This window comes from Carya illinoinensis, chromosome 16, assembly GCF_018687715.1.
Source record: "Carya illinoinensis cultivar Pawnee chromosome 16, C.illinoinensisPawnee_v1, whole genome shotgun sequence".
Taxonomy (NCBI): domain Eukaryota; kingdom Viridiplantae; phylum Streptophyta; class Magnoliopsida; order Fagales; family Juglandaceae; genus Carya; species Carya illinoinensis.
The window spans coordinates 26,422,366-26,449,482 of record NC_056767.1 but is presented as its reverse complement, the minus strand read 5'-3'; the positions used below and the strand labels follow the sequence as shown (position 1 = coordinate 26,449,482).

Genomic DNA, 27,117 nt, shown 5'->3' with positions numbered 1-27,117 from the left:
CAAGTGGAATGTCTTCCACTTCCGGAACTTGCCTATCAATTAATATTTTAAGGCGTTAACCATTTACTTTAAAGATCCGACCATCCTTAGGATCCTCTATTTCTACCACCCCATTTACAAAAATATTTTTCACTAGAAATGGGTCAGTGCACCTAAACCAAAGTTTTCCTTTGTGCTTGTGAGATCCAAAATCATATAAGCATATTCGGTCATTAGGTTTAAACCTCTTCCTAAGAATATTTTTATCATGAAACGCTTTCATTTTAACCTTATAGACTTTAGACTTAGGCAAAGATTTCAATTTAACTCTTGGTGCTTTCATACTTACAGGAATCTGTTTTCCACATTTCTTAGGCAACTCCTCAAATTTCTGTTGCCAAACCTGTGTGCCATAATCCTGAGTTTCATCAAAAACAGCACAAATATCAATAACATCAGATGAATCACTAACAGATGTATTAAGCTCAGAATTCACAAGGGAATATTCAAGGGGATCAAAATCATGAGTTGTGTGAACTCCCTTGTCTATGAGTGCATCAATCATATACGTTTGGTGGCACTCGTCATCTGTTGGCTGCTTCTTAATATGGAAAATGTTGACCTCCATGGTCATGTTTCCAAAAGATAACTTCATCAACCCATTCCTACAATTTATAAGTGCATTAGCCGTAGCAAGGAAATGTCTACCTAATATGAGAGGAACTTTAGAGTTAGACTTAACAACTGATTGAGTGTCCAAAATTAAGAAATCAACAGGATAATAAAACTTGTCAATTTGGATCAAAACATCCTCAACTATCCCCCTCGGTTTCTTAATTGAACGATCAGCCAACTGAAGCACGACAGAAGTAGGCTTAATTTCACTCAAACCAAGCTACAAATAAATGGAATAAGGCATCAAATTAACACTAGCTCCTACATCTAGCAAGACTTGCCCAAACTCATGATTTCCAATATTACATGCAATGGTTGGACAACCAGGATCCTTGTACTTAGGAGGAATTCGCTGCTCAATTAGAGCACTAACTTGCTCTGTCAGAAATGCTGTCTTCTTAACATGGTGCTTCCTCTTAACTGTACACAAATCTTTAAGAACTTTTGCATAAGTGGGAACTTGTTTAATAACATGCAAAAGAGGAAGGTTAATCTTTACCTGCCTGAGGTTCTCCAAGATTTCATTACTAGGATCCAAAGTTCACATACCAGATTTTAAAGCCTGAGGAAATAGTACCTTAACTGGACTCTTGATTACCTCGGCATCCTTGGGGAACTCGGTGCTATCATTGCTTTGTTCCTCTTCAACATCCTCTTGCTTATCAGTTGTTGGGATGTGTAAGGACTTACCACTTCTTGTCATAATGGTATTGACTTCTTTTAAATTTTTTTGTGCCATATGCTGACCTTGGGGTGCGGATTGAGCTTGAGAAGGAAACTTGTCACGCTCATTCACACTCAAGGAGCTCATTATCTTGGATATATGACCCTTTATCTCTTTGTTTTCTTCAACAACCTGCATAATCAAAGATTCAAACTTTTGATTAGTTTTACTCTGTGCCTCAATAAAAGCATGCAAAGTGTCTTCTAAAGGACTCCTAGAAGATGAAGGTGCATGATATGGTGCAGGATATGATCTAGGGGGTTGTGCAGGCGGCTGGTTTTCAGACTTCCAGCTAAAATTGGGGTGATTACGCCACCCAGGATTGTAGGTATCAGAGAAAGGTGCAACAGGCTTCATATACATACCTAAGGCATTACATTGTTCCTCATACATCCCTCTCATCTCAGCAAATGTGGGACACTCTTGGGCAAGGTGATCTACCCCACCACACACAAAACATCGTCCAAAAGACTCTGCATGATTAGCCACGTGTGTTGGCTTTAAGTCCTTAGTCTTCAACGCCTCTAGCTCCCTAGTGAGCATCTCAACCTTAGCCTTTAGGTTATCTTCTTCTCTGAGATGGTAAATTCCACCACCATTTAGGTTTCCTGCAGGTCGTGACCTATTTGTGCTCTCAGTAGCACTAGGTCCAGTCCAAGTGTGAGCTTTTTCAGCAAGCTCATTGAGGTATTCTATGGCCTCATCAGGATCTTTCTGGAAGAACTCACCATTACACATCATCTCCACAAATTGACGCTCTCTAGGTGTAAGTCCCTCATAAAAATAGCTCACTAAGCGCCAATTCTCATACCCATGGTGAGGACACATACTCAATAGCTCCTTAAATCTCTCCCAAGACTGATACAAAGTCTCACTGTCCTTTTGTACAAAGGTGGAGATTTGCCTTTTTAAAGCATTGGTCTTATGTTGGGGAAAGTATTTATTAAAGAAGACCTTTGTCATCTCATTCCATGACCCAATAGATCGTGGTCTCAAAGAGTATAGCCAACTCTTAGCTCTATCCTTCAAAGAGAAACGAAAGAACTTAAATCTCACAATGTCATCAGTTGCATTTTGACTATGAAAAGTTGCAACTACTTCCTCAAACTCCCTAATGTGCACATATGGATTTTCATTTTCCAAGCCATGAAAAGTAGGGAGTAACTGTATCATTCCTGTTTTAAAATCCAATTGGCGAATATTAGCTGGAAACATGATGCATGATGGTATGGCTGTGCGTGTAGGGTGGAGGTAATCCTGAAGGGTCCTAGTGGGTTGCTCTTCATGTTCACTCATTTTCTCAGAATTAGAAGAATTTTCAAACAAATGATCAGAAAAGTTAAACTCAGACTCTAACTCAGGTCTACAAGCAAACCGACCAAAGGCGTCTCTATACCTGTGCATGCAAGGTAGAGAACAACGCAACACTAAAAAAAAACTACAAAAAGAAATATAAACTAATAAAAAAAATGCAGCAAGTTAAAATAGAGAACGAAGTTACCGCCTTTACAAACTAGTGAAAAGAAAAACTATCTCACAATTCTTCTACCGTCTCCGCGGCAACAACGCCAAAATTTGATTACGCCCAAAGAATAACGCGGTAGTTGTAGCACAGCTTTGGGGTGTCAATTCCACAGGGAAACAAATTAAAAGAATAGCAACAGGAACAAAGAAACTAAAGAAAAAATATTAAATAAGTAATAGAGAACAAAGATTAATTTTAAATGTAAATTAAAGTGAAGCAAAGTGATTAACGGAAAAAGTACTCAAATTTGACGAACAGTAGAGCGTCGGGAATCCCTTCCACAAATCTGGTATTTTAATTATTCTTAATTCATTGGATAACTCAATTAGGAACTCAATTCTTGAAATTCCCAATCGGAAGGTATAGATTTATAAACCAGACTTAAATCAAATGTAACCCTTTGAAAAAGTATTCACCACTTTCAAAAAAACGTAAATTACTACCCCTATTAAGAAAATCCAATGACGACAATATACTCAAGGAGCGATATTGCAGCAAAAAATTAAATCAATATTGATAAATAACTGATCCAAACATAATCAAAGAACTAATCCATTCAATAGAAAAAGCATGACTGAATCCATAAACAGAATAAATTCTATGATTATTCGGAGAAGAAAACATTAACGATGAATTGACAATGATAAAATAAAAGAGTTTTAGCAATTGAAGATCAAATACATGAATTAAAAATAAATTAAAAATACCATCTAATGTGCAAGTTCATCCCTAACCCTACTTGAGAATTTAGTTACCCATAAATATAATGGACAACAAAAATCTCCAGAGAAAACTGAAGCGAACGATGGCCATGGAAGTGATTTTCTCCTCTCTTCAGATCTGCCTCTTGTGCCTCTTCCTCTCCTCCATTTCGTGCTAATGATATGCTTATATAGGGTAAGAAAGAAACCCTAATGTCCTCTTGATTTCCGCATAAAAAAATCGCCTAAATTTTAGGACTTATCTTGGCAGCCACGTACAGCCTTCAGGAGTTTGAATTTGGAAATCCTTATTAGAGACAAACTTATAGCCCTTTAATATATCTTTCCAATGCATCAAGAATTGTATCAATCCGATTTATGAGTAAAAAGATACGGTCAAAACACTAAAGTATGTCCAGACTGTCTCCTAGCGAATTTCGGACTTGGACTTCTTGTGGTTTCATTTTGTGATTTTTTTCCTTTTCTTTTCTTCCAAATTGCTCTCAAACCCTATGAATGTCCTCCTTTGAATTTGACTGGGCTTGACTTGCTCTTTTATAAACTCTGAAATTAGACATAAAAAAAACTGTTTAGGAGTATCCCAACATAAATAGAAATTCAATTTAAGAATATATATTAATTCCTATGATTTCTATTCACATTTTAGCATTTTAGTCCAATAATAGGGTATATAGAGTGCACTTTCGCACACTCATCACCACATTTAGATTGAATTACACATAACATAAATTTAACTTGACATTATCTAAACTTGGAAAGAAATTGCCATCCCTAGACTTTGAAACTAGTATGGTCCCATAAAAATTTGAGTTCTGCTACATACAGTCATTTTTACGTAATCCACTGATATAATTGGCTAAAATAGTTATTTTATATTAAAAAAATGATATAACAAATTACATTAATAGAGTGCAAAAAGAATAAGCAAAAATAACTACACATAAAATTTTTGTAAAAATTTATAACAACTAAATTAAGGGTCTTCAGTATGATTTGGTAAAAGTTAGGAATTAAACTAAGACTTATCTTAATAAAAGAGATAATAATTATTCTATGTAAAATTGATAATATACATTTAATCTAAATTATTTTTTAATAAGTTATATTAAAAAAAAAGAATAAGTGTAAAAGGTATAACATTAATTATAATTAATTGGACAATGCTAGGGGACGGAGAATTGTGCTCCACATTGTACCGACAAGTGCAAATGTATTTTTTATTTTTATTTCAAAAATTTTGTACACATTTTTAAACAATTTTTAAAATTTAAACAAAATCAATTTACTAATAGTCAATTCTTTGACTATTAAATAAATAAAAAAACAATCGATAACTTTTATTGATAAGAATTCTTGTTCAAATAGCTTTTTCCTAATTAATTATATGACAGAAAAGATTAAGGACATGTTTAGATATTTTAAAATTTCTCATAATTTCATTCGCATACATCTAGAGCATCTACATTGGTTTCATCAAAACTATCTTTAAAATTTGATGAAAATTACATGTTTTCCATAAATCCAAAATCATTCTAACCATAACCTCACATTGGATTAGTCATTGAATTTATCAAAATAATAATATAATATTATTTTTTAATTAAATTTTCATATTTTGCAATTGCACTAACTATATGTACATTAATAATTTAATTTGATACTAAGGGGGTATTGTTGACAGATTCTGATGATATTATGTATGGCTTTTGGTAGCACTTCTCTCAGGTATTTCTGTCTACAAATCCTTCTAGAGAGTGCATTACGCAGTGCTTGGCTACGATGGATAATCAAATTTCTGATGAAATGAGATTAAGTTTGGAAAAGGAATTTACTAATGATGATGTGCTGTTTGCTTTAAAATAAATGTCTCCTTTCAAATCTTCGGGACCAGATGGTTTTAGTGCGGGTTTTTTCTTAGATCACTAGGGAATAGTGAGTATGGATGTGTCTAAAGCTAGCTTGGATTTCTTAAGTAATGTTATTATGCCTATTGGTCTAAATCACACTCATGTTGCTTTTATTCCTAAAGTAAATTCTCTTGCCTCTGAATGAATTTAGACCAAGTAGCTTATGCAATTCTTGTATAAGTTAATCTCAAAAGTCCTGGCCAACAGAATGAAGATGGTACTTTCAAAGATCATTTCATGGAATCAAAGTGCATCTATTCCTGAAAGACTCATTACCGACAATGTTATGGTGGCATATGAACTCCTATATACTATGCAGGCAGCTAAACAAAGAAGTAAGGTAGGAAGTATGGCCATTAAATTGGATATGTCAAAAACTTATGATAGGGTTGAGTGGGAATTTTTGGAAGTTATGATGTCGAAGTTGGGATTTGGGGCAAAGTGGACAAGTTTGGTTTGACATGTGTTAAGTCTATCACTTATTCTATTAAAGTGAATGGGGTTCCAGGTAACACTATTGTTCCTTCTAGAGGTCTAAGACAATGGGACTCATTGTCCCCTTATTTATTTCTCATATGTGCTGAAGGATTGAGTGCTCTGACTCACGGGGTGGTATGACTATTAATCACCTTATTTTTACATATGATTGTGTTATTTTCTGTAGAGTAAAACAAGAGGAATGGTGTTATGTTGAACAAATTTTATTACTATATGAAGGTGCTTCAGGGCAAACTATAAACAAGCAAAAAACTTCCATTCTATTCAGTTCAAACACAGATCCTGCAGCAAGAGGATTGATTATAGAATCTACAAATGAGGTGTTATGTGGCAATTATAATAAATACCTAGGCTTGCCAACCATGGTAGGAAGGTTTAAGTACAACACTTTTAGATGTTTGAAAGAGAAAGTTTGGAAAAGAATTAATAGTTGAAAATAAAAAATGTTATCTTCTGCAGGAAAGAAGATTCTTATTAAAAGTGTTTTGCAAGCCATTCATGCATATACGAGAGTGTTTTTAGGTTGCCTGCTAATTTACTAAAGGAGATTGAAGCAATGTTTTCTAGGTTATGGTGGAGTCATAAAAAAGAAGATAAGGGTATACATCAAAGGAGTTGGGTCAGGTTAAGGGAAGTAAAGAATAAAGGGGGGGCTTGGATTTAGAAATCTGGTTAGCTTTAATAGTGCTATCTTGGCTAAACAGGTGTGGAGATTAATTCAAGAATCTTCTTCTTTGGTGGCATAGGTTTTCAAGAACAAATATTATCAAAACTATGATATTCTGGATGCTAAAGCTGGTTGTTTTCCTTCTCATATATGGAGAAGTCGTAGGTCTGCAATCCAGTTGGTCAAAGAAGGTGCAGTTTGGAGGGTAGGGAATGACAAGAGGATCCGAGTTTGGCATGACAAATGGCTCCCACAGCCTTCTTCTTTAAAAGTTCAAATTCCTATCAATAGGTTGGTGTCAGACTCAAAAGTTGTAGCACTAATTGATGAAGTTAGTGGCAAGTGGAACATTGATCTAATAAAGGAAGTGTTCAGTATCAAGGAGGCACATCTTATTTGTAGTATTCCTATTTGTTTGAGGGATGTTAGTGATAAATTGATCAGAGCCAAGAGTGATAAGGGTGTTTTTTCAATTAAAAGTGCATATTTCCTTGATTGCTCTTTGAACGAACAGATTGTTGGAGAAGCTTAGAATGAAGGGAGAGGTGGGAAATTATGGCAATTAAAGGTACCAGGGAAGATTAAACAATTTATTTGGAAGGCTCTTAATGATATTTTACTAACCAATCAGCTGCTAAAGAAAAAACAGATTATAGATGATGGGTTGTGTCCTGTTTGCCAGAGGTGGGAGGAGTCTATTATCCATGTACTATAGAGTTGTCTTGCTTCAATGGATGTATGGGGGAAAAAAGAAACTCCTCTCAAGAAATGGAGTTCTAATTATCAGGACTTCAGTTTACTATGGGAGGATCTGATTGACAAATTGGATACTGAGTTTGTGGATTATGTGGCTACCATACTACATAAGCTCTGGTCTAGAAGAAATAGTTTTGTGTTTCATAATAAATTTCTTAGTCCTCTGGTTTTAATTCGAACAGCAGTGGATGATATTGATGTTTGTAAAGAAATACATTTGAATTTATCGGTCGAAGCAAGTAATATTTCAATGCAGACTTCTAATATTCAGTGGAGGCCTCAATCTGATCCTTTCTTTAAGCTAAATTTCGATGCAGCCTATGACTCTGAAAAGAGAATGATGGGTATTGGTATTGTGGTTAGAAATAGCAGGAGTGAGACGATGATTGTAATTTCTACACCAAGAAATTATGTTAGTTATATGTTTTCTATAGAATGTTATGCTTTGTTAAGAAGTCTGAATCTGGATCAAGAATTGGGTTTACAACAGGTGATTATCGAGGGTGATGCTAAGACAGTTATAGAAGGTTTTATAGGGATTAATTCTAATTGTTCTTCACAAGGACAGTTGCTGGATGATATTCAACACCTAATGTTGGGACATGCTGATTGGAAGTTAAATTTTGTCAAGAGAAGTGGTAATAAGGCTGCTCACATTGCTACAAAGTTAGGCATGTATTTAGAAAGTGAGGCTGTGTGGATTGAAGATGGCCCTCCAGAGGTTATGTCAGCTATTTTAATTGAGAAACAATGTACTGAGGTTTTGAGTTAATGAAATGATATTCCTTTCAAAAAAAAAAAAAAATTAAAGCATTTCTTTCAATTTAATTTTATTAATCCTTTGGTATTATTTTGCACGTCCAGGGCACCAATATATGTGCACCAATATGATATTTGTAGTCCCTATTATGATCATTTAACACTAGCAAGTTATCAAAAAAATAAAAAAATAAAACAAAAAACATTGGCAAGAAAGCACATTCACAAAAGCTAGTTTATAAAACATTAATCTCCCACGATGTACCTTGAACGTGACTAGAGTCCTCTATAAAGTATCAACCTTGAACTTAATATAGCTTTTATTTTTTCTGTTATGTAACATTTAAACTAAGCTAAAAGAAAGAACATTTAAAATTGAATAAAAAAAAACACATTTGCTTGATGATAGTAGCTCTTCAAATTTGAAAAAACCATAAAATTTACTGTAGTTCAAAACTTTCCACCCATCCCTTTAACTAATTCAATGCGGCTCCATTTTGATGAAATTTATCATATTTTATATTGAAAAAGTCTATTTGCACACAGCTGGGGGAATCTTCACGTACCTGGCGTCCATGTGTACAAATGAAACGGTGGGTTTCATATACCAAACGACCGCATCTTTGCTTTCTCCCTCCCTTCCCTTCATCTACCCACAGAACAAAGCAACCCTACCCTCCCTTCGTCAACCCACATAACAAAGCAATCCCACATCGCAACATAGCTCCCCACAAACCAAATAAAATAAATACTTTGCATTGATAGCTTTTCAAAGAATTTAACATTCTTGGAATTGCCCCAACTAAAAGTTGTGATAGTGATTGAAACAACAACACAAACCAAAAGTTATAAGATGCCTATTGTCGTCTTACACTTTAAAAAATTATTCCTTGGCTAAAAAAATGGACTTTATAAGGGTTTTAAACTAATTGCTTCATTACATACAAATATTAATCTTTAATAGTTCCCTCATCTCATTGATAATTAGAAGAAAAGAATCTTTCAGATCACATGCTCACCATGAAACCGACTTGAACTTGCGAGAAAGCTATAGTCTTTTAACAAAACTAGCAAAAAGTCAAGTTGTCACCAAAAACGGAAACTGGGATAGGTGTTCCCCTTCAAAGCTCAATAAAAGTCCAAATGGAAATGCTGCTCCTGAGACACATAAAATGTCGCTAAAGGCGTTCATACCCACCATGACGACCATCGGCGCTCTCTCTCTCTCAGACGACACTTTCTCTCTCAACTCTAGAAGGCTCTATGGTTGGGCTTCATTTCATTTTTTCGAGCGCATTTACTCCTCATTTCTCTTCTTCAACTGCGTTTGATCTGTTTTTTTTTTAATTAAATATATCGGCTGATGTCAGCCGATTTTCTCAAAGGTACGCAATGCCGAGTAGCTGTAGCAGAATTGTTTTACATTTAGTTAGACTTTTGATCAATCCAATACTAATTCTTTTAAATATAACACTTTTCAATTTTAAAATTTTAAATTATTTATTTAATCATCACTTAATTATTATTAAAACATAAAAATCACTATAATTTTTATAAATTTTAAAATAAAAAAATATTAAAAATTGTATTCAAATAATTTTTAAATTTTATAATATTTTTATTTAATTTTTTCTATTTACTTTTTAAAATTTTCTTAATTAAATAAAATTATTGACTCGAATTATTTTCCTAATATTTCACGAAAATACGAGATCCTGCGAGTGTCAAGCATGCACTAAACCACTTCCTCCATCTTCGGCCTGGACGTCGTTGTCACTTGTCACCTCCAAGATAAGGCCAAAAGCTTAAGGGCTTAAAGTACAACTATCGAACGTCTCTGCACCGTGCAGAATCCGAGCCTGATCATTTAAATAGAGCCTTCCTCTTTTTTATCGCTAAAATCGCCTGTTGGGTGCAACATCTTTTTCTCATTTGTTTCTTGCTGTGAAGATGTCTCTGCTTTCAGATCTTGTCAACCTCAATCTCTCCGAGACCACTGAGAAGGTGATCGCCGAGTACATATGGTGAGCATTCTCAGATCTTAATGTCTCTTTCTCATTACCTTTTTGTTCCTTTTAAATTTCTTTCAATGTAAATGAAGAATCACGTTGATAGATAGTGCGTTTTTCATTAAAGTTGGAGTCTTTCTGTTTCTGGGTACATCCCATTGTTGTGATATGGCTGTGTTTTTCTTGCAGCTTTTTCTGGCTTGCATGATTCGATTAGCTGCTGCATTTTTGTTTCATGATAGGGTATCCTGTAGTGATATATCTGTCGTTCCGTTACTGCGTTTCTCACTCTCCATCTCTCTCTTATCATATAATTGATATTATTTTTCAGCTCTCTCTCTTAGGTTTTTTCTTTTCTTTTTACAATGATCTCTTGGTCGAACCGATTATCTTAGTAATATATTTTTATCTCTGTTTTATGTTTTTCTGTTCTCGTGTTAAAATTGATCCGGGAACCCATCTATTTATTTATGAACAGGATCGGTGGATCGGGTATGGACATTAGAAGCAAAGCCAGGGTAATTTCTTTTCTTCTGTTTGTTTCTTTTTCTTTTTTTGGTTTTTATATAATAATGTTTTTTATGTTATGGCTTATGGTTAATTCTTTTTTTCCAATAATTTATTTTCAATGGAACAGACTCTTCCTGGACCAGTTACTGATCCTGCAAAACTTCCAAAGTGGAACTATGATGGTTCTAGCACAGGCCAAGCTCCTGGGGATGACAGTGAAGTCATCTTGCAGTATAATAGACCACTCTCTCTTTCTCTCTCTCTCTCTCAAATAATTATTTATTTCTCTATTCCTTTTGATAAATGGATATTCTTTTTTTTTGTTTTTTTTTTTTTTGTTGAATTAAAATAGTCCCCAAGCGATTTTCAGGGATCCATTTAGGAGGGGCAATAACATTCTTGTAAGTATTTTTCACTTAATTGCTAAGAATAAATGATATCCCTTTCACTTAATTAATGTGAACTTATTTTGTTAAACTTATTGAACAGACAGATTTTTTGTTATTTTCCATTACTAGTAAAATTAAGTTGTTTAATTATTATCGAATATAACTCCATAGGTTATGTGTGATGCCTATACCCCGGCCGGAGAGCCTATTTCAACAAATAAGAGATACAATGCTGCAAAAGTTTTTAGCCATCCTGACGTTGTTGCTGAAGAACCTTGGTATGTTCTAGCTTTTGGGGTTTCGAGTATTTCTTTGACAAGTTCTATCCTTTCCTTGTTTATAAATCTTTTTCGTTGTATATTGATCCACGAATATGCATATAGTTTCTCTCAAGTTTAATTTAAACAAACAGGTATGGTATAGAGCAGGAGTACACCTTGTTGCAAAAAGATGTAAAATGGCCAATGGGGTGGCCTCGCGGTGGTTATCCTGGACCACAGGTGACGTATATTTCTCTTTGCCAATTTACAGTTTTTGATTGTATGGTATCCGTTGTTTGACTACCTGATTAAGTCTCCAGATTTTCTGGATTTCCCTGTTCCAAAATTCTGTTGAAATTCGAAATCCTGGCCTCTAGCTTGTCATCCTCGGTGTTTTATGTATCTCCTTACCCTAACTTGGTTACAGAAGTATCGGAATTGAGCAGGTCCTTAGGGTCTGGTTTCATTTATTTCAAGCCAGGAACGTCCTCTATAAAACATCTCTTGTGTATCCTTCAATGTGGCGCTTTTAGCATTTAGTATTCTGAGCAACATGACCAATAATATTCTTCCTTGCATAATTTACACATTTTTTAGGGAATGATCATATTTGATACAAGAGCAGGATGCTGTTAATACTATATTTCATCTGGATTTGAGTGACCCTGATAATTCTAGTTGACTACTTGATGCTCGTTTTCTCTGTTCATACAAGTCTCCTCTTTGCTGTTTTTGCACGGTGTAAGTGGAAGTGTGTGTTTGATTACAGGGTCCATACTATTGTGGTGTTGGTGCTGATAAGGCCTTTGGCCGTGATATTGTGGATTCTCATTACAAAGCCTGTCTTTTTGCTGGCATCAACATCAGTGGTGTCAATGGAGAAGTGATGCCGGGACAGGTAAAAGAAATTAATTTCTTGTTTGGTTTTTCTTTTGACTTTGTTTTGATCTTCACCGATTTTCTCTGCTTGTGTTGTATGTGGTTTAGTTCCAAACACTTATTGTCTTAACCTATTTTGTAGTGGGAATTCCAAGTTGGCCCAGTCGCTGGTATCTCTGCAGGAGATGAGCTCTGGGTTGCTCGTTATATTCTAGAGGTAATATAATCTAGTTTTCCCAACTGTTGAAATCTTAAAATATGATGGTGATCGCTTTTTATTCAAACTTCATGGAAAAAACAATGTTCCTCAAGACGCGTTTTCTGTAATGCCAGAGGATTACAGAGATAGCTGGAGTAACACTTACCTTTGATCCCAAACCTATTGAGGTTAGATTGTCACCGGTCTCTCATTGCGGGAATTACTTTGGTCTGTAAAAATTGTTTTGTGTATTAACTTTGACAAATCATTATCACCAGGGCGACTGGAATGGGGCTGGTGCGCACACTAATTATAGGTAAAGTACGAGATCTATCATTAATAAATATTTGTTGTTAATATGGTTCCCAATGGCCTGATGGAGTTGTGTAATAATATGGTTTGTAGTAAATGTTAATTCGCTTGAAGTTGTGCATGTAATTGTGATACCTCTCCTTGTTTGACTTGTGGTGAATTCAGCACCAAGTCCATGAGAACTGATGGAGGGTACGAAGTCATAAAAAAAGCTATTGAAAAGCTCGGATTGAAGCACAAAGAGCACATTGCAGCTTATGGGGAGGGCAACGACCGCCGTCTCACCGGAAAGCATGAAACAGCAGACATCAAAAACTTCTTATGGGTAAAAAGTTCCACCTCCATGTTATATCTAACATAATAGTTAGAAAAGAAGTATGAGTTTCTGGGGTGGCATGTGATGTGAGGATTGCCCAACCAGAGTGATGATTTGTGATTCATGCACCCTCATTCTCATTCTCAGTCTGTTTGGAATTAAACAAGAAGCTGTTATCTTTTAGAGTGCTTTATTTCATAATTTAACAGAATGCTGAATCCTTTTGCATCTGGTTATGGACAGGGAGTGGCAAACCGAGGAGCCTCCGTTAGAGTTGGTAGAGAGACAGAGAGAAATGGGAAAGGTTATTTCGAGGACAGGAGGCCTGCTTCTAACATGGATCCATATGTGGTGACCTCCATGATTGCAGAGACCACCATCCTCTGGCATCCATGAGAACAGTATTCAAACCATTCCCTTGTTTAAAAGGTCCAGCATTACCAAGTTGTGCCCTCTTTTGTTCCATTAAGTATTTGCCTCTACTTCTTGCCTGTGTTTGGACAAGAATAATACATAAATGGGCAAATAATAATTGGAATCTTAACGTATTAGCCTAATAGTTATTGGCCATTGTTTCTTTTTGGTATCTTTGTTTTCTTATGTGAATAACATGGAACTGAAACTGTCCATATGTTTTGGTGTCTTATGCGATGCATGTATCCTACTCCATGCTTGTTCTATATAATTAAGATTTGAAGCCTTAAACGTAGATCGCGAGGAAGAAAGCCATCCTATGTGATAGCCAGTTGATGCTTGACGCTTAGCATTTAGAACTACTAGGTTACATGAAGATATTATAAAAGTGAACTTAGTGGCTTGATGTGAGACATTGGACCTATTTCACTAGGAGTAAAATTACACATAATTATAGAGTGTGTAAGCGTTATATAGTCGTTTTGAAAAAGAGTGAAGTTTATTATTAAAAAATTAATTTCTTTTTATGTGAATCTCGTATTTATTCACTTTTTTTTTAAGTGATTGTACTGCACTTGTCACTGCAATTATCATTTTTTATTTCACAAGAGTTTTGCTACTCATCATTCCTGTACATTTCATTTATTTTTTATTTTTTAAAATTTTTATCCATAAGCCACATATTTGATAATAGAAAAAAAATAAAAAAAAATAAAAAAATTATGTGGGATATGTAATGTGAGAATGATGAGTAAAATTTTTCATTTTACAATAAAAAGAGTTTTACATTTCATAGATAAAGTCACTTAAGTTTATAAATTTATTTTTATAAAATTTTAATAAAGATAAAATATTATTATTTGTAATACATAAATTTAATATTAATTGCATGTGTTATTTAATTTAGTCTTTATTTTTGCGACTGTAGAAGGATATTTTTTTGGTAGAATGAGAAAAACGAAGTTAGAAAATAATTTTTTAACTAAAAGTTATGAAAAAGCTGTGATGATTCACTATAAAATAAAATATGAGAAATGTTATAGAAATTTTATAAAAATAACTTTTCAAATTTAAAATATCAAATTTGGTGAAATTTTTTCATGGCTCATTACGTATATAATATGTGAAACTTTGATTTTATGAGAGGTGTTGAAAGCAACTTTGTTTGTTATGGCAAACAGAGCCACGTTATCTTTGTCCTGGACCATGAATCTTCCATCATTCAACCTACGTATCTTTTTGGATAATGATGGCACCACCTTCTCTCTCTCTCTCTCTCTCTCTCTTTCTGAATGGACAATTTCTGCCGGACTGAGTCACGCATCCACCCACTAAAACATATTGGCCGGAAACATCATCATTTCCTTCCACCATGACGGCATCAACATGCTGCATAGACGTGTCATCCCAAGAAATCTTTTACTTCTTTCATTTGTTGTTCTACTGATGCATGTTAGGCTCTGACATCCTTTCAAGCCCTTGACTTGGGAGTATTGCAATATTTATTTATCAGCCAGATTTTGCATTTAGTTGCTTAAATACACCAGCTTTTAGAAGGATGTGTCTGATAAACAAAAAAAACTTCGATTCTTGCCTCTCTTGGCGATTCAATGAGGTCTATAAGACTACGATCTACTTATCAAAACTGTATGTTTGATCCAACAAGGCGAAACTGTGTACACAGGTTTCATTTCTAACAGCAAATGATTCTTGTTGGATTGAGGCATTTAAGGTTCAGAAATAGCTCTATGGTGGTCCCTGTTTTAGTCCAACTGTTGAAAGAACTAGTTTAGAGAGAAAATTGTCATATTTTATTTCATGTTCTTACATGTATATATACTGAAACTGTAGATAAACCATACAGGATAACTTAATCTATACGAGGTAATAAATCAACTTTAAACTACCATCCGTTACAAGAGATCAATATGCTGATATGGTGGTGCTAATATCCTGGGACTTAAATGATAATTGATCTGCAGTGGCTTTAGTCATGTGCATTTGATCTGTCATTTTGATTTCCTTCCCCGCAAGCTAATGGGTGAATCCTGAACCATTAGCTTGTCACGTAACAAGGAAAATCAAGCTATAGTGAGACATTTTGTAAAAATGTCAGCAACTTGCTTTGTAGTAGAAATTTGCTTTGTTGCAATTTCATTGTTTTGAATCTTATCCCTTATGAAATGATAATCAATTTCTATATGTTTAGTCATAACATAAAAAATGGGATTTGAAACTAGAGCTAATGCACCCAAGTTGTCACGCCATAGCACTAGAGTGGAAAGAAGAGGAGCATGAAGGTCCTTGAGAAGCATGTGGATCCAAAACATTTCAGCAATAGCCAATGCCATTGACTTGTACTTTGCTTCGGTGTTAGAGTGAGATACCACTACCTGTTTCTTTGCACTCTAAGAGATCAATGAGGAACCCAAGTACACAGCAAAGCCTGTTGTGGATCTTCTGTCATCAATGGAACTTGCTCAATCTAAATCACAGTATGCATTGCGATGAAGTGAGCTTGGTGTGTACTAAAGTCTATAGTGAGGTGTAGCCTTCAAATATCTAAATACATTTTTGAGTGCTATGAAATGTTCAGTTGTTGGGGAATGCATGAATTGACAGAGTTGATTTATTGGGAAAGCTATGTCAAGTCTAGTAATGGTACAACACTGTAGTGCTCCAACTGGATGTTTGTATTCAGTACCATTTGTGAGAGGCTCTCTACTGTATTTTGACAATTTGAAACCTAAGGCTAGTGGATTAGAGTAAGGTTTTGCCCCTAGCATCTTAGCTCAATGAAGTAGATCAACTGTGTATTTTGATTGATAGAGATGAAGGCCTTTTGAGTCATTGTGAATGTGAATTCCCAAGAAGTAATGTAAGGTGTTGAGGTTTTCAATTGCAAAATCTCAACTCAGTTAGGTAATGAGTGTCTAAATAAATGGATCACTTGAGCCTGTAATTATAAGATTGTCCACATAAACCAGAACAAAAACACTAATGGAGTCTGTGTAATATGTGAAAAGAGAGTAATCAACTTCAGATTCCTCAAACCCAAGATTGAGAAGAGCTTGTGACAACCTTGTGAACCAAGCTCGAGGAGCTTGTTTCAGGCCATAGATGGCCTTCTTGAGTCAACATACATGATGAGGCTATGATTTATCAATGAATCTAGCAGGCTATTCCATAAATACTTTCTCATTCAAGTGGCCATGCAAAATTACATTTGATATATCCAGTTGATGAAGTGGTTAGTTGTAAGAAACTGCTAAGGCAAGCATAGTTCTTATTGTTGTTGGCTTCACCACATGACTAAACGTCTTAGTAAAATCAATGCCAATTTGTTGTTCAAACCCCTTTGTCACCAATCTGGCCTTGTCTCTATTTATGGTACCATCTGCTTTAAGTTTCAACTTGTAAATCTACTTGCAATATATGGCATTTTTATGTGAAGGCCTGGGACAAAGTTCCCAGATTTGATTAGCTTGTAAGGCTTCAAATTCTGATGTCATGGTAGCTGTCCATTCAATAGATTTTCCAATTTGAGCAAATGTATTAGGTTTAATAGGTAAAGCAGAGGTATTGAGTGAAACGTAAGGGTGCTCGGTGCTATAAAACAGTTGGTAATCTGGGTATTGTTTAGGACAAGAAACACCAGCTCGAGATCTAATGGTCATGGGGTGATGAGGTAGAGAAGGAGCAACTGTTATCAATGGTTGATGAGAATGAGTTGAGGCATTGTCATGTAAGTCAATAATAGAAGAAGGGGACAGTATGGGTGAAGTACTGATGTTGATTGAAGGGGAAGTAGGTGATGCTTGAAATTGGTGAGATAAAGAAGATGGTAATGTTGGTCCTAGTAAAACAACAGGGGAAGTATGGGTTGGAGGGATTGAAAACTGTACCTGATCACGGGCTGTGAAAGTGCATTCATAAAAAATAACATGACGAGAGATATAAATCATAGTGCTTTGTGGATCCAGACACCTATAGCCTCTATGATTCAAACTGTAGTCCAAGAAAATGCATCTCTTACTAGTGAAGCTGAGTTTGTGAGAATTGTAGGGCTTGAGTAAAAGGTAGCAACAACAACCAAAGACTTTAAGTTGTTAATAGTTTGGTGTCTTATGGAAAAAAGTGGTGTAGGGTGATTCAAGATTGAGGAGAGGAGTATGCAATCTGTTTATGGGGAATATTGTTGTCAAGGTAATCTATTTATGAGGAATACTATTGTCAAGAATGCATCAACCCAATATTTTTGTGCAAGACTTGAATGTGCTAAGAAAGCTAGCCCAATTTTAGTTATGTACCTATGTTTTCTTTCAGAAATCCCATTTTGTTGAGGTGTGTGAGGACAAGATATTTGATGAAGTATTCCATACATGTATAAGAAGTGCTTGAACTGATGTGAGGTGAACTCATCACCTCTATCAGTTTTAAAAGATTTGATAAGTGTGTTGAGCTGGTTTTCAACAAAGCACTTAAACTTGACAAAACATGAGAAAACTTCAGATTTTCGAGACATTGGAAACAACCATGTATACTTGGAAAAGTCTTCAATAAAAATGATATAGTAATTATAACCTCCAACAAATTGAATAGGAGATGACCAAACATCAGAATAGATGACTTCTAAAGGACTGAAACTGACTCTTGATGATCAACTAAAAGGTAATTGTTTTATTTTTGCTAGCTAACAAGATTCACAAACAAAGGATGATACAATTTGTTGGGACACTAGAAGTTAAAATGCTTAAGAACATGTTTAGCTATTGGTTGAGATGAGTGTCCAAGTTTGTGATGCCACAGAGACTTCGATGTTTTAACTCTCATCACACAGGTAAACATTGTGTTATTTTTTATAAATGCCCTTTGCAATTGAATGGGGTACAATCCATCCTCACTGTGCTCGTGATGTAGCAGCTTCTTAGTCTTGCAATCCTTTATAGAAAAATTAGATGCAATGAGTTCAAAAAAACAATTATTATCAGCACACAACTTTGGGATGCTAAGAAGATTGACAGGAACTTTAGGACAATAAAAAATATTATTTAATGTAGATGAAGAAGCTGGAGTGGAAAATATACTATAACCAGAATGTTGAATTGGTAGAGAGGTACCATTACCAATTGCAACTGACTCAAGACCTTGATATGGCTGTTGATTTGAGAGATTATCCAAATTGGTTGTAATATGAGTGTTTGCCCTACTATCAACATACCATGCTTGGTCTTTAATATTTGAGTTTTTGGTTGCAACCATTGCAGCTAGTTGCTTAGGAGGATAATGACTCTGGTAAGCATGATCCATTATATGAAAACAATCCAAAGCTTGGTGATTTGTTCTCCCACATATTTGACATGGAACTTGTTTGATGTGGAAGAGGAGTTGGTGGACTTAAAGTTCACATGTGGACTGGATTGCTTTTTGTGCTTGTATTGCTGATACTTTTTAGATGGGCCAGAGTATTCAGATTTGAGATGGAGAGATTGATTGTTATGTTGTTGAGAGTAAAGAGCAAAACTCACAGCTTCAATACAGGGTGTCTATGCAACCAGTAGCAGTTCATGGTTTAACAATTCTGATTGGAAGTATTCAAAAGTCGTAGGGGTATTCCGAGTAGCAAAATTAAAGGCAATCACAAATGAGGTATTGTTGGAAACCCCCCAAGTGTGAAAGGTACTTGAGTATGCAGCCAGCCAAGCCACCCACCGTAAGTTTCTAGCAGCAAATATTGACCAATATTTGTGCACCGAAAGAAGCCTCCCTCTTGGTCAATAAGTGTGGGAGTTTGTCCCCCATGGCTCCTCCTATAAAAGGAGGTCATTTGCTGAACATTAAAAGTATCCTCACTGCGATGAGAGATCAAGGTAGGGCTGTGGGCGAAATATAAGTTCTGGGAAAACCCAGAACAGGGGGCTATTTTGAGAGATAGAGAGTTGTTTATGAATGTTTGTAATTTTGTATAAACATATTAAAAATATTGAGTTTCCGCTTCAGTGGACGTAGATAAGTTGCCGAATCACTTAAATATTATCTCTCTATCGTCTTGTGTAATTTTTAGATAAAACAATTGGTATCAAAACTTTGGTTTCGTACTATCTAGAAAAATCAAGTTGATCGAAATCAATTTTTCATCACACAATAATGTTCCTCGCGTTAAGACGAATTTGTTGCCACAAACGGCATCAAAAACAGATGACGGAGGAGCCCGTACACGCCCCTAGAAGTTGGAGAGTGCACAAACGCGCTTCAATCGCACCAGAGGAAGAAGACGAGTGGGTAACACGCACCCACGCATCCCACTCGCATCTGGAGGAAGAAGACGTGTGAGGGACACGCGTCCATGCGCCCCCACGCGCACCAGGGGTTGAAGACGAGAGAGTGGCACGAGCTCACGCACCCCCAAGCGCCCTAGAGGACACTGGCGCGTGTAGGCCACAAGCCGCACGTGCCTCAGGCGCCATTCTGCTGCGCGTGCATCTCACATGCCAAATGATCTGGACCGTCCATTTTTCAGATCTTTGTTGGGCTAGATCAAAACCATTCGAAATCTGATTTCAATGGTCAAATAGTGCTTTCCAAATATTTGGATCATTCTGGACTCATCCGTACGATGGAAATGTTGAGATTTGTCATCGGTACCTTCGATCTGAATCGTCTACGTGTTACAGATCATTTTGGGTTAGATCTACGCCAATTGGAGTTCAATTGCGTTGATCAAATAGTACTAATAAACTATTTGGATCATTCTGGACTCATCTATACGGTGGGAATGCTGAGATTCACTATCGGTACATTCGATCTGAACAGTCCACGAGTTGCAGATCATTTTGGGCTAGATCTACGCTAGTTGGAGTTCCATTGCGATAATCAAATAGTGTTAACAAACTATTTGGAGCATTTCAGACTCATCTGTATGGTGAGAATGTTGAGATTCGCCATCGGTATATTCGATCTGAACCGTTCACGAGTTGCAAATCATTTTGGGCTTGATCAACGCCAGTTGGAGTTCAATTATGATGATCAAATAATGTTGACAAAGTATTTGGATTATTCCGGACTCATCTATATGGTGGGAATATTGAGATTCGCCATCGGTACATTCGATCTAAACCATCCATGAGTTGCAGATCATTTTGGGCTAGATCTACGCTAGTTGGAGTTCAATTATGATGATCTAATAGTGCTGACAAACTATTTGGATCATTTCGGACTCATCCGTATGGTGGAAATGTTGAGATTTTCCATCAGTACCTTCGATCTGAACCTTCTACGTGTTACAGATCATTTTGGGCTAGATCTACGCCAGTTGGAGTTCCTTTGCGATGATCAAATAGTGCTGACAAACTATTTGGATCATTTCAGACTCATTCGTACGGTGGGAATGTTGAGATTCGGCATCGGTACTAATGATCTGGACCGTTCATACTTCAGATAAGTTGTAGACTTGATCGCAGCTAGTTAGAGTCGTGATAGACTCATTTTTTTGGGGCTTGATCGCAACTAGTTGGAGTCAAGATGGACTCATTTATTTTGGGCTTGATCTCAGCCAGTTGGAGTCGTGCCAGACTCATTAGTTTTGGGGTTTGATGTCAGCCAGTTGGAGTCCAATGTTGCCGGACTCAGTTCGTTTGGGCTTGATTTAAGCTAGTTGGGATCGTGAAGTTTGAGGATCAAACTTCAGATCATTGGACGATGCTAATTAACTTGTTATATCAGCAGGTTTTGGCAGTCATACAACTCATGGAGCATAATGTTATTAAGAGGAGAACTGCAATGGATCTCATTATGGCTTTCTTTAAAAAGTCAGTTGCAAATAACAAAGTACAGATGAAGAAACAGTTCAATTTCAGAAAAGGTAGAAGAGTAATTCTGCAAAGAAAACGAAGTTGAAGTTTCTTAATGTAAGAGATCTTATCCTAGATGATGAGGTGCGCAGAAGATATTCTAGCAAGATCTCGAGTTGTTGGTCCTGAATGTTGATAGTAAGGGCAGAGGCAAGTCAAGATCTGGACAACGGATAACTCGCTAAAAATTATGGCAAGACAGGCCACAAGAGACTACTAAAATCAGGAGAAAACTGAGAATGATGTTGTGAATATGGTGACTGAAGAAATACATTACGTCGTATTTCTTGCAATGCACAATGCTGTTAAAGACAGCTTGGAGACAGCAGTCATTTAGTAGTGTTTTCTCAAAAGGGCGTGGAAGGTCACAAATGATTCATTGGTTTTGGCTCGTGGTAATAGTCGTGTGAATTAGATGAGGAAGTAAAAGAAAGTTAGCTTTACTTTTCCTCATCTAAATCTGAAGAAATCTCCCTAGACCACGACATGAAGCAAAGGTGTGAGAAATGGGAACAAAACGTCAGATGTTCCAGGGATATCTACACCTAAAGTTGATGATTGCATGACTGCCAAGACGATCAGACCTCCATGATGGTTACTACCTTAAACTATATCCTGCTGAATGAAGGTAGTAAACTACAGTATGGAGGAAAATCTTGCAAGAATGAAGATTGTGCAAGTCGAAGTTAGTAGAGACTGCACACAAGATGAGCACATCGACTGAAGACAGGATATGTTAGCAGCAGGATGAGGAGTCAGTCGCCCAGGTTAGAGATGGAAACCTCAGCAACAAGTTCTCTGATATGTGTCAAGGTCCGTGCGAGACCATTGATTCTCAGTGCAGTGGGAGATGCGTTGCACTATATAGATGTGTTGATTAAGGGCTGAACTAAAGTTATGCATCACTTTAGTTAGTCTTCTAAGTTGAAGACATGAGCTGTAAAATTATAAAGATGATAAGGGATCATGCTGAAGATAAAGGCTAGCATGCTGAGAACCAGTCTCCAAGTTGGAGATTGGTGTGATTGTAGGATTATGGAGCTTGGTTTTGAAAGCTATAAAAGCACCAGGTAGATTATTCGCTCGGTTGTGGATCGAGCGAAGCTTAGTTTGCTCAAGGTGTACATGAGTGTGGACTCATGGACTCGAGCGAAAAAAGAATCATAGAGAGTTGAGATTGTGCAATAAAGCACTTGTAAATCTCCTATGAAGAAAATCTCTTGCAAGCTCCTTGGATGTAGACGATGCTGATGCATCTGAAAATACATTTGGAGAGGCATTTGGATATCCATTTGAAGACGTACCTACAGATGCATTTGGTAGTGGAAATCTCTCATGGCTAATAAGCATTCCAATGAAGGAGTGCAATCATTTGAAGGATGCAACCGTTTGTACCATCCTAGTATAGCACACTTGGGTGGAGGAGGTGATTGTTGGAAACCCACCAAGTTTGAAAGGTCACTTGAGTATGCAGCCAGCCAAGCCACCCACAGTAAGTTTCTAGCAGCAAATATTGACCAATATTTGTGCACCGAAAGAAGCCTCCCTCTTGGTCAATAAGTGTGGGAGTTTGTCTCCCATGACTCCTCCTATAAAAGGAGGTCATTTGCTGAACATTAAAATCATCCTCATTGCGATGAGAGATCAAAGCAGGACTGTGGGCGAAATATAAGTTCTGGGGAAACTCAAAACAAAGGGCCATTTCGAGAGATAGAGAGTTGTTTATGAGTGTTTGTAATTTTGTACAAACATATTGAAAATATTGAGTTTCCGCTTCAGTGGACGAAAGCAAGTTGCCGAACCACTTAAATATTATCTTTCTATCGTCTTGTGTGATTTTTGGACAGACCAGAGTCGCAATAGGTATATGAGGGGCTTATAGTCCACTAGTGATATATGAGATGAGGTCTTCATAATTAACTGGTTTCCCCATTGCTGCTAACTGATCTGCCAGTGCCTTGGCTAAGGATAGAAATTATTGGTAGGAGTTGGAGTATTGGCAAAAATTCTGTAATTGCCTTTTGAGATGTGCAACTTGTGAACGAGATTGCAATGAAAATCTGGCTGCTAAAGATTGCCACACTTGCTTGGAAGTGTTAAGACCATACATAGTTGAAAGTACAACTTCAGTAAGCGTGGCATTAATCCAACTTAGTAGATACTGATCTTTCTTGCTCGAGATGATGTAATCTGGATTTAGAGTTTGGGAATCAGGTGGGTGTGTGGAGGGGATGGCTCAGTGCCATCAACAATACCCAAAAAATATTGACTCCTTAAGACTGGAAGGAACTATAACAGCCATAACAAGTAATTTGAGCTGCATAATTTGATACAAACCATGTGATGTTGGGAAAGGAAAACGTTGTGGGAGTAGAACTAGAATTGGCCATAACAATAGGTGTAAGCCCGTGGGGCTTGAATACCATGAAAGAGCTGGGTATAGAGAGAAAAAGTTTTTATATTTCATTTCATGTTCTTTACAAGTATACATACTGAAGTTGTAGATAAACTATACAAGGTAACTTAATTTATACAAGGTAATAAATCAACATTAAACTACTATCCGTTACAAGAAATTAATATTCTGATATCGTGGTGCTAATATCCTGGAGACTTGAATGATAATTGTTCTGTAGTGGCTTCAATCATGTGCATTTGATCTGCCATTTTGATTTCCTTAACACTGCTTTGGTGTTCCCAGCATTCCGTGTACCTTTGTTCAATAAAATAACCAAGAACATATTTAGAGAGAGAGAGAGAGAGAGAGAGAGAGAGAGAGAGAGAGAGTTTCCCATGAGTTTTAACGAAGTTGCAACACTGGAATACCTGTTCGATCCATTGCTAAAAGATCTCTAGCCTCTTGTGGCAGTGACGAATGGCACAGAAACTCTTCAGTTTCACCCCATTTGCTATATGCTTGGGCTCTCTGAACAATGTGAGATGGTTATATCAAAACTAGACACTGGTATTTTATTTCTCTTGAATCCCAACCCCTGACTTCAGCCCAATCACTACTAATTAAGGGGATATGAACCCGAAAGCGAGTTTGGGTACCCCGGCTATCTACCATATCCATATTCAATTTCTTCCATAAGCTGAGACCATTCAGAAGAGCTTGAGATTAGAAAACTATTATCAAAGGAAAAGAGGATACAAAAAGGAAAGAACTATGTCACAATGACCATTTTGTAGTGGAATCCACATATCAGAAGTGTATTTATTGTTATATATATATATGCTGATTTGAAGTATTAAGAGTCTCCCGCCCAACAATTCTCGACAAGCTTTGGGTGCTGAAAGGTCTATTCTCTGTTGCAGAATATCTCACTCCGCGTGGCATCCACTGTAAACTGTAACAATAGTATCCAAGATGGGTTACAAACTTTGCATCAAGCTTTTTACCCTTTTTGTTTGAATGTAACAACAGTTTGGTGGTGTTGTTTTCATGGGAAATGAATCAGACCGCAGATTTCTTTGTCAAAGATGACGCCAATGGCACCTCGAAGGAATCTTTGGGTCAGCATAGTATTCCCCTATAGAGCCATAGAGGTACAAAGGCTTCTCAACATGATTCGAGACGGGTTTTTCATTTCTTATTTGATTTGTAAGCGAGTTTTGTCATGTACAGTGCTGGGGAGAGCAGGATCCAATGGCTGGTGGGGACCATTGTCAAACCTTTGTTTTTGGTAAAGAAAAGAACAGTTTCACCCTTGCTTTGTTTTAAAAGATTTTAAAAAAAAATGTGGGTGTATTTCAGAGGTGAATAGGTTGATCCGGGTTTCGGCTTGGTAAGTGATAATTTTAAGGTGAAAATTTTAAATTTTAAGATAATATTATTATTTTAAAATTTGAAAAAATTAAGAAAAAATTAAATTATTTATTATATTTTATATGAAAATTTAAAAAATAATAATAATAGAATAAAAATTTTAAATTTAAGAATTAAGATTAATAATTTTTAACGTCCAGACGGAACCCAAATCCTATTCTCTTTCACTCTACCAAATCATGATTGGCACGAGAATACAAAACTCTATAACTATTCATTAGAAAAAATCTTTTAAGATACATTACCCTATTAATTACTGTTTGAAATATTGAAACTAAACCCATATGATCAAATGGTATAATAAACAAAGAGGACGAGAAAGTTTTAACCTGAAGTCCTCGTTCTCGAATATTCGGATCCTTTGAAAGAAGCTTAAAGACAAACGAAAAGAGGATGAACGATCAGTTTCAAAACATGCAGAAAACAGAGTGTGGGACAATTACAAGACATCCTTTCTTTTCTTCTTGGTTAAGAGAAAAGTAGCAGCAAATTAGCAAGGAGCTTAGGCTTCTGCTTCTGCTGCTGCTGCAGATAGTTCAGATCTCATATCAATTATTTTTCTTTATAATTTATGTTAGAACCCAACTTTAGTTCAGCAATATCAGAATCAAAGCAATATTAATTGGTTACCATCTTAATAATCATAATCTTGTGAATTGGCAGTATTTTTTTACCGAAGCATTCGATTACTATCTTAATCATCAAAACCTGGTGAATTTGTTCCATATTCCCAGCCAAAAGAAAATAGGAAAATTTAGAGAGAGAGAGAGAGAGAGAGAGAGAGAGAGAGAGAGAGAATTGCCGAAGTGAATTTTCCATCCCACATGATCTGTAAAATCAGGGGAAATCAATAGCTAGGACAGTAAAATCCATCATCCTCAAGATTAGTCCGTTTATATTACAAAAGCTACCATATCATGTATATCGAAAAAGGTATATACAATGGAAAAAAGAAAAAGAAAAATAAAAAGGAAAAAAAAAAAAAGAGAGAGAGAAAACAGGGGAGAAAAAGAACAGAGGAAACAGAGAAACCCTGTGTCTCTGTTTACAGAGATGGCATAAAGACAACCCATCTTCACTTTTCAGCACCAAAATTCAACATCCTAAAGAGTAATCACCCAAAAAGGGTCAGCAAGATAATCCCAAGGGCGAACGAGAAAGCCGCCGTTGGATCTCCCGGAGCACCAGTCTCATCTCTGGCTGTTCCGGTGACCAGTCTATGATTTTCTCGGATTCCTGCTTAATCTTTCGGACTTGACTATGCACCGGAAAACCCTTCTGCTCGATCCCAACTCTCTTTTCGCTCGTCTTGTTATGGCTGCTGCTGTTGTTGTTCTTCGCGTTCTCCATCCTCTCCGGGCTAAGAGAAACTCTGCAAAACTCTGGGATATTTTAGTGCTGTCTCCTCTATATTTCTATCTAGTCCTATCGACCTATATCTCTGTCTCTGCAACTGCTAAAACTAATAATAACCAATAAGAACAATAGCCGTGTGCGCCAATATATATAGAAGGGGAAGAGAGAGAGAGCGAGAGAGAGAGGGGATGATTCAGCGTTAAGACGTAGGGGGGCAGGAAAGCGAAGTTTGGTAGGAAAGAACCACCTTTGGATCTACTTGAGATGACTGTATTGGACTTTGTTCATGAAATATTTAGAAATAATTGTATGTGATAAGAACATTGCAGAGATCATGGATAATCATGTTCCTGTACTCTTGCTTGCCGTCTGATATGGTAGAGATCATCCCCATCGATCAAGCAATAGTCCAAAAGGCCCAAAAAAAAGGATGATTTGCCCTGTTCACATGTCTTTGCTTTGAAGCTAATCCAAAATCTTAAATATAATTAGCTGAAATCAATCTGTTTTTGGGAATGAATGATCTTTGCAGTTGATGGGATGATTTTCTTTATGATATCTTAGGAATTTTTGGTTTTTGAA

At 36.4% G+C, this 27,117-nt stretch overlaps 3 protein-coding genes and 1 non-coding gene across 5 annotated transcripts; 3 read left to right on the top strand and 1 right to left on the bottom strand.

Moving 5' to 3' along the window:
• Nucleotides 1–2,186: 2,186 nt before the first annotated feature.
• Nucleotides 2,187–2,294, top strand: LOC122299974. Its single transcript, XR_006239825.1, has one exon. It is a non-coding gene; the product is annotated as a small nucleolar RNA R71 (small nucleolar RNA).
• Nucleotides 2,295–7,427: 5,133 nt separating this feature from the next.
• Nucleotides 7,428–8,225, top strand: LOC122298980. The gene has a single exon (XM_043108821.1). The coding sequence runs from the start codon at nt 7,428–7,430 to the stop codon at nt 8,223–8,225; it is 798 nt and encodes a 265-aa protein (XP_042964755.1).
• Nucleotides 8,226–10,045: 1,820 nt separating this feature from the next.
• On the top strand, nt 10,046–13,717 carry LOC122298485 (glutamine synthetase nodule isozyme-like). 2 transcript variants are annotated; one of them, XM_043108247.1, is made up of 12 exons: nt 10,046–10,236; nt 10,700–10,739; nt 10,859–10,962; nt 11,084–11,132; nt 11,292–11,398; nt 11,533–11,620; nt 12,150–12,278; nt 12,402–12,476; nt 12,593–12,646; nt 12,737–12,774; nt 12,936–13,095; nt 13,330–13,717. In XM_043108247.1, exons 1-12 carry the CDS (start codon nt 10,163–10,165, stop codon nt 13,480–13,482), a joined length of 1,071 nt encoding a protein of 356 aa, XP_042964181.1. In that variant the 5' UTR covers nt 10,046–10,162; the 3' UTR covers nt 13,483–13,717. The 2 variants fall into 2 exon arrangements, with proteins under 2 accessions (XP_042964181.1, XP_042964182.1); XM_043108248.1 differs by lacking the exon at nt 10,046–10,236 and adding an exon at nt 10,442–10,464.
• Nucleotides 13,718–25,977: 12,260 nt separating this feature from the next.
• On the bottom strand, nt 25,978–26,687 carry LOC122298540. The gene has a single exon (XM_043108330.1). It carries the CDS (start codon nt 26,527–26,529, stop codon nt 26,308–26,310), a length of 222 nt encoding a protein of 73 aa, XP_042964264.1. The 5' UTR covers nt 26,530–26,687; the 3' UTR covers nt 25,978–26,307.
• Nucleotides 26,688–27,117: the final 430 nt, after the last annotated feature.